Source organism: Echinops telfairi, unplaced genomic scaffold (assembly GCF_000313985.2).
Source record: "Echinops telfairi isolate 266 unplaced genomic scaffold, ASM31398v2 ScPeMD7_41;HRSCAF=154, whole genome shotgun sequence".
NCBI classification, from domain to species: Eukaryota; Metazoa; Chordata; class Mammalia; order Afrosoricida; family Tenrecidae; genus Echinops; species Echinops telfairi.
The window spans coordinates 3399286-3412056 of record NW_022103939.1 but is presented as its reverse complement, the minus strand read 5'-3'; the positions used below and the strand labels follow the sequence as shown (position 1 = coordinate 3412056).

Below are 12771 nucleotides of genomic sequence, written 5' to 3'. Positions count from 1 at the left end.
ATATTGCAAATTAATAGGCTGCTTTTCTGAGGCATTATCAAAATTATTAACAGATAGTAGGGGTTCAGCAAATTAATTTATGAAGATATTAAATTTGATTCAAATATTGTATCCAACAGATGAACAAAGAAGGAGTTTCTCCTTTGGACCTCCAGAAACTGATGCAATTCAGCTACTTTAACAGAATGAAGGAAACTATATCCTATTGCTTTAAAGTTTCACAAACCATTTAGCCACATTTCTATATATATTTACCAAACACTTTCCATTTCAACTCAGAAAATAAATCACTTATCTCTTTTCCTCTTTTTCACTTGTGTTTTTAATGTATCTTTCTTCTAACAATGAACTTAAGCTTTGTATATAAAATTGTCATTTTCTTTTATGTATGTTTACCTAGTATAATAATTGATTTCAGGTTATGTATGTAATAAATAAGAATAATTTATGATGACAGTCAATCGTGCCTGGATCTCCATTCCCTTCTGCTTTCTCTATGGAACTGCCCTCTCAGGAAACGGCCTGATTCTCTTTGCCATTATCTCTCAGCCCAGCCTCCATGAACCCATGTACTATTTCCTGTCCATGCTCTCCACCACTGACCTTGGGCTGTCCATCTCCACCCTGGTCACCATGTTGGGAATATTCTGGTTCAATGCCACGGAGATCAGCTTCAATGCCTGCTTGTCACAGATGTTCTTCATTCAGCTGTTCACTGTCATGGAATCCTCAGTGCTGTTGGCCATGGCCTTTGATCGTTTTGTGGCCATTTCTAAACCTCTTAGGTATGCCACCATTTTAACTGACCTGAAAATAGCCCAGATTGGAGTAGCAATTGTCAGCAGGGGCACACTAATCCAGGCTCCTTTGGTGGTACTTCTGAAAAGATTGTCCTTCTGTGGTAGCCATGTGCTCCATCACTCATACTGCTTTCACCCTGACCTGATAATGCTTTCTTGCACAGATACCAGGATCAACAGTGCAGTTGGTTTGTTTGCCCTGATACGCACTGCTGGGGTGGACTTCATTTTCTTCACCCTTTCATATGTTTTGATCATTAAGACTGTTCTCAGCATTGCGTCCCCAGAAGAAAGGAAGAAGGCTTTCAGCACATGTATCTCCCATATTGGGGCTGTGGCTGTATTCTATATCCCATTGCTTAGTCTGTCCTTTGTCCACAGATTTGGGAAGCGAGCTCCACCCTATGTACATACTCTAATTGCCAATGCCCTACCTGCTAATCCCCCCTGTGATGAACCCCATTATTTATAGTGTGAAGACCAAACAGACACGCCAGGCTGTTGTAAAAGTTCTCAATCTCAAGGTGCCAATTAACTTATAAGTATTTTAACTTTTCAAGTCCTATTCTCTTTGTAGGTACGAAAAGTACATTGTGAGAGATAAAATTACATGGAATTATTTTTGACCCAAAATTTTCTAAGAGCCCACTTAGTTTCAAGTAAGATGGTAGGTTAAGAGAGGCAAATATGAGCTAGAATTTCTAAGCAGTATAACCTTTTGAAATGAAAACCACAATGATAAGAACATTTATTTTAAATGAAAAACCTTTTGTAATCTAAGAATGGTTTTTAACTACCTAAGGAACCAATTATCTAGGTCATCATGCAAATGTGGCTTCAGTTTGTTTAAAGCAACACATCAAATAAACAAATATAAAGAAGACTGATTTTTGTATTTGTTGTCTCACATTTTTCCTGTGCAGAGAGAAAGACCACCATATATATCTGTTGATAAATGAGAATGAAATTTATATTAAAAACATAAATACCTATATCTTATCCTCTGAATCTGTCACAAGTATCTATAATTATCTGTGGTTAATAAATTATCCTCAATATTCTTAAACTCCCTACTATCCCACGGCTTCCTTGACCTTCTCAGAGAACAACTAGCTTTTTAAATACCCTAATAATTTTTGGTCAGTTTTGCTTACTTTTTTCTTGTTCTTGAGAAAATATTTCTGTGAAAAATAATACTTCTTGATTCAGCTGAATTCTGTACTGCTTCTTCAGAAAGCATTAATATCATATGGCATGATAAACCTACCCTGGGTGTAAAAGAGCTCATCACAAAGATATTAATTTTCTTTTTTGCCGTATGTCTGAAATGTACTTATATGTCACTAAAGACTAAAAGTCCACTTCAGTTTCACTATTCCGCCTTCTGTAGCCATTCAGACCAATATTAAATCTAAATGGTAAAGAATTTGGAGGGTTTTTAAGGCTGTGAGCCTTCACTCTCATTAAAGAAAAACCCACCTCATGTATTTGGGGTTCTAAAGTAGCATACTCTATAGAGGTGCACAACCCATATCAACAAATGAAATAAGTAAAAATATTCTGTTAACCCCCCTATAAATATTGATTTTTTTCTCTTATTTTCCTTCATCCTTCCTCCCTCCCTCTATCATTACCTGTCCCTCCCCACTTCTTGCCCCCTCTCCCATCCCTGGGCCCCTTGTAGTCTTCAATGTCTTATCTTTTGGTGTAAATCCAACTTTCTTTTTTTTCTATTATAATAATGGTGTCATTAAATATCTCTATTTATAACACTGACTAATTTTGCTAGGCATAATATTCTCTAGTTCTGTCCAGCTCATGGTGTTTAAGAGAATTGTCTTTTTTTATACATAATATTCCATTGTATGAATGTACCAGAGTTTGTTTATCCATTTCTCTATAATCAGAGTGTTTGGTTGTTTCCATGTTTTTGCTATTATGGAAATTGCTGCAATAAACAGGCATGCATGTGTCTATTTGTAGGCTGTCATTTACTTCTTTAGGGTATATACCCTAGTAGAGAAATTGCTGGATCATAGACACTTGTTTTTGCATTTGTTTAAACTGGGGCATACTGATTTCCATATGGTTGTACAATTCTATATTCCCACCAGCAATGTATAGGCATTCCAATTTCCAAATCATATCCAGCTTTTTGTTTTGTTTTGTTTTCCTTTTTTCTGATTTTAAAAATTTTTCTAAAAGTGTGGGTGTGAGGTGGTACTTCATAGTTGTTCTAATTTGTATGTCCCTTATTGGTAATAAACACAAACACTTCTTGTTATGCCTATTGGCTGCCTGGATGTTGTCTTTGGTAAATTCTTATATTAATTTTCTTTGAAGTGTACATATAAACAGAAACCACATACAGACATAATTTAATCTGTTTGGCTTTCTGATGCTGTCTTTCATCACTCTCTTTGAAGGAAAGTTAAGTGGGTTTGTCAGGGAGGCTCCAGACAGGAAAACAGAAACCACAGCAGTTATTTTTATAGTAAGTATTTGATGTAAGGACCTGGGTAAGCACGTAATGGAGGAATAAAAAGACAAAAAGAGAACATGGAAATAATACAGAAATAGTAGCAGCAAGAAACAGTTCCCATCCTTTATTTGTGCAGATACTCCTTTCCGTGATGGAAACAGTCACTTTTATTCCTCTCACCTAAGCAGATATCTTTATGCGGCTTAAGATGGTGTAAATAAGTCCTGCACAGGGCAGAGGGCTAGAATAAGACATTTGAATACTGCATGTTTGGATTAAAAAACCTCCAATAAATCTCAGGTGTTAGATTGTTTTTTTTTTACTTACTCTTTGATATTCTTTTGCACACTTTTTGCCTGTAGCTCCATCGAGCGGTTTTATCTTATTTTGTCTTCTAGTGTGTATATGTTACCTTACATTTTTCCCATGAAAATGTTGCTCACTCCCAGAGCAAAAGCAGTAAGACTTTTTCTCACACGCATTGTCTTCCTTTTCTAGGTTGGGTGCAGACTGGGCGTCGGAGTCTATTCCATCGTCCTTGTGTCGTCCAATTCCTTCCTTAATAAAAAGCATTCCCAGGATCTAATTGACAGGCTGAAAGTCACTCATTTAAGTTGCTAAAATCATTTTTATATATTCACAGAATTGCAGAACCGAACCATCGATACAATCAATATTTGAACATGTTCATCCCTCCAGAGTTTGAACTTGTGCCCATTAGCAATACCTCACTTCCTTCTCCAGTACTGTTGCTAGGTGTGGCTGGGTTGTTTTCATCTCAAAACGATCCTATGGACCGCAGAAGGAAGCAGAGCCTGGTTCTAAGTCATCACCACAAACATTCCTATCGCTGCAGCCACTGCTGTGAGTCTGCATCACGGAGGATTTTACTCTTTTTCACTGACCGTCTCGGTGGCTTGATAGCACTGCCAACGTGCGGGAAGGCTCACCATCTTCACTTACACGGATCGCCTTGCTGTATTTCTTCCAAGACAGATGTGCTCATTCTTCTGGCAGTGCATGGTATATTCAATATTGTTTGCCAGCATCATAGTTCAAAGGCACCAATTCTTTTCCACTGTGCCGTATTTATTGTTCAACCCTCACCTGCATAGGAGATTGAAAATATTACACCTTATGACAGGTGCACCGTTGTCTTCAAAGTGAGGTTTTCCTGTTTAGTACTTTAAAGATGTGGTTTACAGCAGCTTTCCCCAATGCAAGCTGCTATTTGATTTCCTGATTGCTGTTTCCCTGCACATTGATTGCAAATCACTGCAAAATGAAACCCTGGACAACTTCAATCTTTCTCCATTCTTGTGCTGCTTATTGCTTCCTTTGTATTTTTATCTCTATTGTTGAGTTGTCATCTACTTTGAAGGCTGTAGTTTTTTATTGTTATTATTAGTATGTTAAGTTATCTTCCAGGAGCCCTGGTTGCATAGTGGTGACACATTCGGCTGTGCTGCTAACAGCTCAGCACTTCTAAACCACCAGCCGCTCCACGAGAAGAAGACACACTTTCTACTACCGTAAACAGCAACAGTCTCTGGGAAACTCACACGAGCAGTTCTACCCTCTCCTCTAAGGGTTGCTGTGAGTCACAATTGACTTTATGGCAGCGAGTTTGGCTTTTATTGTTTTTGTTGTTGTTGTTTGTTTTAACTTTTCTTCCAGCATCCAGGTTGTGTCATCGGCAGAGGGCAGTTTAAGGAGGCTTTCCCCATTCCCTTAGGCTGCGTTCTTTTCATACAGGCAAGTGTCTCTGATTATTTGCCCAGCATACTTATCAAACACCGAGGATGAAAGAATACAACCCGGAACATCTTTCTTAATTTAAAATTGTGCAGTATCTCCTTTGTGTTGAATGATTGCTTCTTGGTCTATGTACAGATTGTGTCTGAGCACAGTTAAATTTCCCTTTCTGAGCAATGTTCTCCATAATTTGTTGTGATCCACACACTCGAATATCTTTCATATTCAATGAAACACGAGTAAACATCTTTTTGGTATTCTCTGATTTCAGCCAAGATCCATCTTGTATCAACTATGATATCCCTCTTTCCATTTATTTCTTCTTCTGAAGCAGGCTTGGATTTCTGGCAGTTCTTCCAACCACGCTTGAATTATCTTAAACAAACTTTCATGTGTGTGGTAATTACGATACTTTCCCATCATTTCTGTGTTCTCCTGGGTTATCTTTCTTTATAATGGGGACAAATATGGACTCTTCAAGGTGGCTGTCTAGGTAGCTGTCCCCCACTGCTGCATAGGTTGTTGAAACATTTCCATAATTATTGCATTCGTTTCTGGAACCTTGTCTTCTGCGATGACTCAGTGCAGTTTGAACTTCTTCAATATAATTAGTTTTTTATTTATCATAATGCTGTTTTTTGAAATTAACAAATGCCCACCAATTTTGGTACATGTATACTATGTATTTCTTTGATCTTCTTTTGATATTTCTTATATATATCATTATTTTGCACATAAGAGTCCTTCAATATTACAGCTTGAGGCTTGATTTTCCCCTTCAGTTGTCTCAGCTTGAGGAATGCTTAGTGTGGCAGTTACATAATCTACTGTCAACTTGCAAAGGGGTGGAATCTAGTCTGTCAATGAGGTCACAGCTGTATGACCTCATTTGGAGGTGCAAAGAAGGTAAATAGCTCACTGGTAACCAGACACATGCTCCACTGCTTTCTCTGCTTAATCTTCCTGCTGACGAGACACATGGAGCCATGCTGACAGAGTCAGAGCCCTGGGGCTGGAGGAGCCATGTGGAGACCTACACCAGTGCTGAGAGGCATCCCCCACCATTGGCTCCTAAAGACTTTCCACCAACAGGCATTTGCTCTTCCTGCATTTAGTGTCATTGCATGTGTTGCGTGAGTCTGAAGAGGAATGTATAGATTGATATTGGACATATGGGCTAATATCAGACTATGGACTTGATCTGGACTGGGCCGGGATGTTTTCTTAACACACAATTACTGTTTTATATAAAGTTCGTTCTTTCTTTTTCTTTTTTTTTAAATGTTCTTCCTTATACAAATATGAGTGTCCATAAATTTGTTAGTCTGGGTAGACTAGCATAACAAAATTCATAAACACACCATATTTTATAAGAGAGAGTTTTATATAAAGGGTAAGTGTACATTAAGAAAGCATCCCAACCCAGTCCAGTCTAAGCCCATAAGTCTGACATGAGCCCATATGTCTGACACTGATCTGCAACTCACGAAACACACAATGCTGCTGACTGCAAGAGGAAAGCTGAATCAGTGAGTGTGTCAGCATCTCAACGCTGGCAGGGGTCTCCACATGGCTGCTTCAGCACCCAGGATTGCATCAGGGTAGGTCCATGTGTCTTCTTCTTGGGATGTCTTGCAGGAAGTGAGCCTTGCCAGCTGAGGCAGAGAACTAGCTAAGGTAGCCGCACGCTGGTCCGATCATCAGAGAACAAGAGACAAGAAAGATGAGGGTCGCTGAGCCATTTATCTCTCTGCCCTTCAATTAGTCCCACATGTGTTCCTTGGCCAAGTTGGCACATTAAACCTTAACTATCACACACACTTAGCACATTCTCTCCTTTTGGTTGCCTAACTCCAGATGTCTGTATATTACATTGTAATATTTCACTTTGTCCTCCTAAGCTGCTGTTTGAAATACGTTTAGTTCTTTTATTTTGCCATTCCTACCTTTGGCTTTAGTATTCTACATTCAAGAGTGAATTTCAGAGCCCCTTCTGATAACCGTTTTATCTTTTCTTTCTTCCCTCTCTTTTAAATGACTTTTTACTCTCTTCATATATGATGTTCTTGCTGTTATCCCATAAGTCACCCGGTCTTTGTTTATTAGTGTTCAATATGTTAGATTCCTTCTTGAGATGGTTTCTAAATTTAGAGGGGATAATTTAAGCTCATAGTTTCTTTCATGGACTTGTTTTCATGTTTTTCAGCTTCAACTTGAACTTGTGCAGGAATCCTTTACATGATTGGCCCCTAGTCTTGTTCTGACTGATAATTCAGCTTCTCTGTGATCTTTTTCCTCTGATGAAATCCCTTTAATTCCAGTGTATTTTATTCAGCATGATCCACATGTATAGTCACTGTTTATGTTGTTAAAAAGGGTGCTTGTAAGTTTTTGGTCTTGCAAAACTCTATCATGCAATGTCTAGTGTTATTTTTCTCACAACATATTGTCCAAGTGCTTATTCTCCTTGTTTCCAACATTCCCATTCCACCAACTCACACAAAACTTAAACTCACTGCCATTGAGTTGAATCTGAGTTATAGTGGCTCTGTAAGAATAGGATAGGATTGTCCCTGTGAGATTCCGAGACCGGAGCAGGAACAGTGTGGCTGGTGGTTGTGAACCTTGTGGTTAGCAGCTCAAAGCATAGCTCACTGTGCTAACAGGGCTAGTAATTATCAATTCATCTCGATTGCATCTTTGATCAATTTCAGACCACATAAGCTGGTAAAAATGTTAAATTTCTATATTTTAGTCATTAGTAGTTGGTGTATAGCTATGACTTTGTCTTTGTAGAGTTGTTGGTATTATTTTAACATGGACACCACTGTACTGCCAGATAGATCTGGAAATGCTGTTTATAGTAATTAATGCTCCATTCTGTCCTCTTCAATTTTTCACTCTCATAGTGTACCATGTGAGCTTATGAGTTTCTCATCCAAAATGGTCAATATTAGAATTAATTTTATGTTTTTGACCATTTGCACTTTTCCTAGAATCATATTTTGGGCATCTCACCTTCTGATTTTTAATGGATGCTTGCAGCTGTTCTTCATATACTGAATCATACCACATCAATAAGTGAGGGTTGTGAAAGCTTTGCTTCACCCACCTCATTATGGTTGATTTTACATTGAGGAGGCCGATCTTCAGCAGCTGTAATTTGAATACTTTCCACTCTAATGGGCTCCTCTTCTGGCAATCTATTGGACAATGTTATGCTATTCATGTTTCCAGTGACTAATATTTCAGAAGCAGGCTGCCTTTTCCCTCTTCCTAGGCTGGTGGTGTAGTGGTTACTAACTGGAAGGTCAGTAGTAGGTAACCACTAGTTGCTCCTTGGGAGAAAGATGAGACTTTCCATTCTCGTAAAGAGTTACAATCTAGGAAACCCACAGGGACAGTTCTACCCTGCTCTATAAGGTTGCCATGAGTTGGAATTAAGTCAGTGGCAGTCAGTCTTTATTTTTCTGGAAGTTCTGGGAAAACCTGTTCACCATGGTAGACTCTGCTGGTATTTGAATTAGTGTTGCCATAACTTCCAACATCACTGCAAGAGGGAAGCCCCATAGTATGACTAGAGAGACAAATGACACACCCCATCCCTCGGCAAACACCAATCTCCTTCTTGTCTCTATAGATTTACCTGTGCTGAACATTTCACGGGAATAAAGTCATACTGTTCATGGTCTTTTATAGTTGGTTTCTTTCACTTACCATATGTTGTAGCATGTGATTCTTGCACAATACTAATAAACAATGAAAAGGCTTATGAAATCTGTAGAAAAATTCCATTATCTGTTCATTCCATTTTCATAGACTTTTTGAAGCCCCCTCATATTCTAATTTGTGTATATATTGCCCTATGTATTAATTTAGTCAACCATTTATTTTATGAGTACAGGCTTATGTACATTTATTTTATACTTAGTAATAATAATCCTAAGGAAAGTTGGTAGCACTGTGTGTTAGGTACTGGGTTACTAACCACAAAGTTAGTGTTTCAAATTCACCTGTCACTCCTAGAGGGAAAAAGAGAAAACTGGTAGCTCTGTAAAGATTTACCATCTCATCTTTCAGTTTTAGAAGCAGTCATTTATCCAAGAAGCTTTGATTTCTTTTGTTGAAGACTATTTTTAAAACTCAAATCTGCATGCTAGCCATGCTCTTTTTGTTTAATGCAGAATAACAATCTCCATATTTTGAAATACTTAATCAATTTGCATTTAATGTATCACATGTATTTGTATTTACATTTGATTTTTTCCTCCTATGTATCTTTAGTGCTTATTTTTGCACTGAGTGGGTGTTTTCTAATACATTTTAATTATTTAATGCCTTTTCCACTATTTGTACTTAAAATATTTTCTCAAATGTTTTTGAAAGCTTGCAATATATATCTTAATTTTCATAACTTATATTAACTTAATATTATTATTAACTTAGTTATATTTTTATTAGTGACAGTGAGACATGATTCAGTTTCAAAAAGTTCATGAACTATTCCATTATCATTTAACACCATTTTTCCATCAACTTTTAGAGGTAAACATAATATTATTTTATCAAATTAAAGTGTTTGAAGCCCTCTCATATTGAAATGCTATTCATAAATAGATTTATTCCCTCTTTCTATTTGTATAAATAGTTATTATTCAATGTTCCTGGCTGCAGCAGTCAAGAGATCAAATGACACATTGCACTGGGTAAATCTGCTGCATAAGACCTCTGTAGAGTATTGACAAGGAAGGGTGTTACTTTGAGAACTAAGATAAGACTGACCCAAGCCATGATATTCTCTATTGCCTCAAATGCATGTGAAAGTTTTACAGAATAAAGAATACTGACGGAGAATTGATTCATTTGAATTGGGGTGCTGGAGAAGAATATTGGAAGTGACTATGGACTGGCAAAAGAACAAACAAATATGTCTTGGAAGAAGTAAGGCCAGAATTTTCCTTGTAGGCGAGGATGCGACTTTTTCTTACATATTTTGGATATGTTGTTAGGAGAGACCATTCCCTGGAGAAGGACATCATGCTTGTGAAAGTAGAGGGGCAGTGAAAAATAGGAAGGCTGCCAATAAGATGGATTGACCCAGTTGCTACAACAATGTGCTTAAGCATAAGAACAATTGTGAGGATGGTGCAGGACCAGGCCGTGTTTCATTCTGTTGTGAAGGGTCACTATGGGTTGGGACTGACTCAACGACCCCTAAGAACAACAACCATTATTTTAGTAAATTTTATGCATATATTTTATAAACTCAGCAATACATTGACATAATTATTAATTTATATAATTTTATGTATTTTTAAAGAGGCTTTGTGAAGAATGGCTACCAAATATATATTAGAAATCTTTTAATAATTAATCTTCTTAAACTTATTTACCATTTCTATTTCTGTTAGTATCTTCTTGAAAATTGGCATTACCAGCTGGTGACATTTTTACCCACCACCTTTCTGTTCTTACTGTGAAGTATATTTCTAGCTAATGTGTATCCAACAATACAATGCTATTCATTTTGTTTTAAAAAATGCTTTGTAAATCTGTTAAGAGATCTATTCATTTATCCTCTTTTTATAATTACATAATCGCCTTTACCAGAGCTCATTTTTAATGGATGAATATTACCATCTTGGGCCACTTAGTTGAATAAAATTAATGGATTGCGTCCATGTCATTTTGTGATTTTATATGAGCGTTCTGCAAGATGTTACCATTTGAGGAAACTTCAAGATTGATATATGGAATCTCTATGCTATTTCTGAAATGGACAGATCAGTACACTATATTATCTAAATAAAAATGAAAAACAAAGTAAAAAGAAAGACATTTCTTATTAAGTTTTGCTTACCTGCACACCCCTCCACCAATCTATTAGTTCTGGTTTCAGATCCCCGAGAAGAGTTGATAACGCATCAAACACTCGTTGTTATTTTTCGGTGCCATTGAGTCGGTTGCAACTAACAATGACTGTCTGTACAACAGAAAGATCCAGCGCTTGGTCCTCACCATTCTCTAACGTTTGAGGCCATCGTTGCATCTCCCTGAGGAACTTCATCCTTTTCATGGACCTCTCCTTCAAAGCTTCTTAAACTGCCGGTCATGACCTCATGTGGTGGTCACAGAATAGAATGTGAGGGGCGGTGTTGACAAATTCAGCAACGATAATAATTTTCTGAATGAACAACGACCAAATATTAATTTAAAACCAGACACAATAAATCTGAGATGTTTCTGAGCACCGCTGCGTCATTCACTGTAGCTTTGGTTCTGAACACACTCTGCACCGGGCATGCCGTCACACCACACCACGCCAAGGAGTCTGTCCGAAACTCCGCCGCTCACATCTGAGATTATTTTATGTTATAAATTGAAGTGATTTCATTGTACATACAAAGTTTTCTCTTACAGAAACAATCACTTAATTATGGAAAATACTTTAAATATTTTCCTACCATCATTCATTAGCATGTGAGTATCAAATCAGTATATTTGGGGATTATGTTGTTAGAATGTTTGATTAAAAATTTTTAAAAAAAGATTTTAAAAATGGCTGTTGCAAGTAAAAACAAAAGACCATTTTAATAATGCTTCTCCACCATTACCAATGTATTTGTATAGGTGGACCTCCATTTTTAAGATCACATAAAGACAATTTTAATTTCATACTATTTGCAATATTTGTTTACATTTTGGTACAAAAATATTTTCAGCTATGGATAAGTGGCCATATAGACACAAAAGGTAAAATTATTGTTGACAATGTGGCAGTCTTCACTATCAGGTTGTGGTACACTTAAATTGACCAGAAAAAGAAAGTATGTCTAATTGTTTTTGTGATATGGATTTACTTCTACTAATGATGGTGTGCGAAAATCTCTGCTAATTTGTAATGAGGTTTATTTGGCTGTGGAAAGCATAAAATCAGCCAAACTAAATGACATCTTAACAGCAAACATGCAACGTACAGTGATAAAACAAAGGAATCTTTTGAATAACTTTTAAAATCTTAAAATTAGGAAAAACAATGGCTTGAAAAATTTGTTACTGTCTAAAAAATGTATTTACCTGCATCTTACAAAACTTATTACTGAATTGCCAAAACTAAAAAGTTAGCTTTATGTGACATAATATCTTGCGTTAATTGTTGCTATTAAAGTGTCAGCAATAGTTGATGGGAAGAAGTCTGTGGATGAAACAGTACAATTTATTAATTGAATGATACTGTTTCCCAAGGAGTTTCCGAAATAAGTAACGACCAATTCCAGCAGCTTATTGCTAGGCAGCCCCAAATTTGAAATTCAGTTAGATGAAGCAGAAATAAGAGTTTGTTAAAATTTTTCATAATGACTTATGGCTTTCAAAATTGTGTCATCAGATTTTAAAAAATAAATGATTTAAATATGTTATTTTAAGAAGAAAATTGTATTATTTATGTGAAAAGATACAATATAAAGTTTTACTAAAATAATTACTGTAAAATGTTTACAGCTACAGATTATTTCAAAATTATAGTTGATCATCTGAAGTGACCGGAGACATAGCTTCATAAATATTTCCTTTCATAATTTGAGGTTAAAAAAATAAGTTCGTTCATAGATCATACTCAATTGAAATTTAAAAAATCAGTCATCTGCTATTAAAAGTTTGAGAATAAATTTCCAAGTTATTAAGTGACATACTGTGTTAGTAGGGGTTGATTAGAGAAACAAATTCATACACACT

At 36.5% G+C, this 12771-nt stretch overlaps 1 protein-coding gene across 1 annotated transcript; it reads left to right on the top strand.

Moving 5' to 3' along the window:
• The first annotated feature begins 450 nt into the window (after positions 1–450).
• LOC101664421 (olfactory receptor 51F2-like) lies at positions 451–1342 on the top strand. The gene is given in 2 exon segments (XM_013008554.1): positions 451–1230; positions 1232–1342. Coding segments are annotated over 2 exon segments (891 nt in total).
• The last annotated feature ends 11429 nt before the right edge of the window (positions 1343–12771 follow it).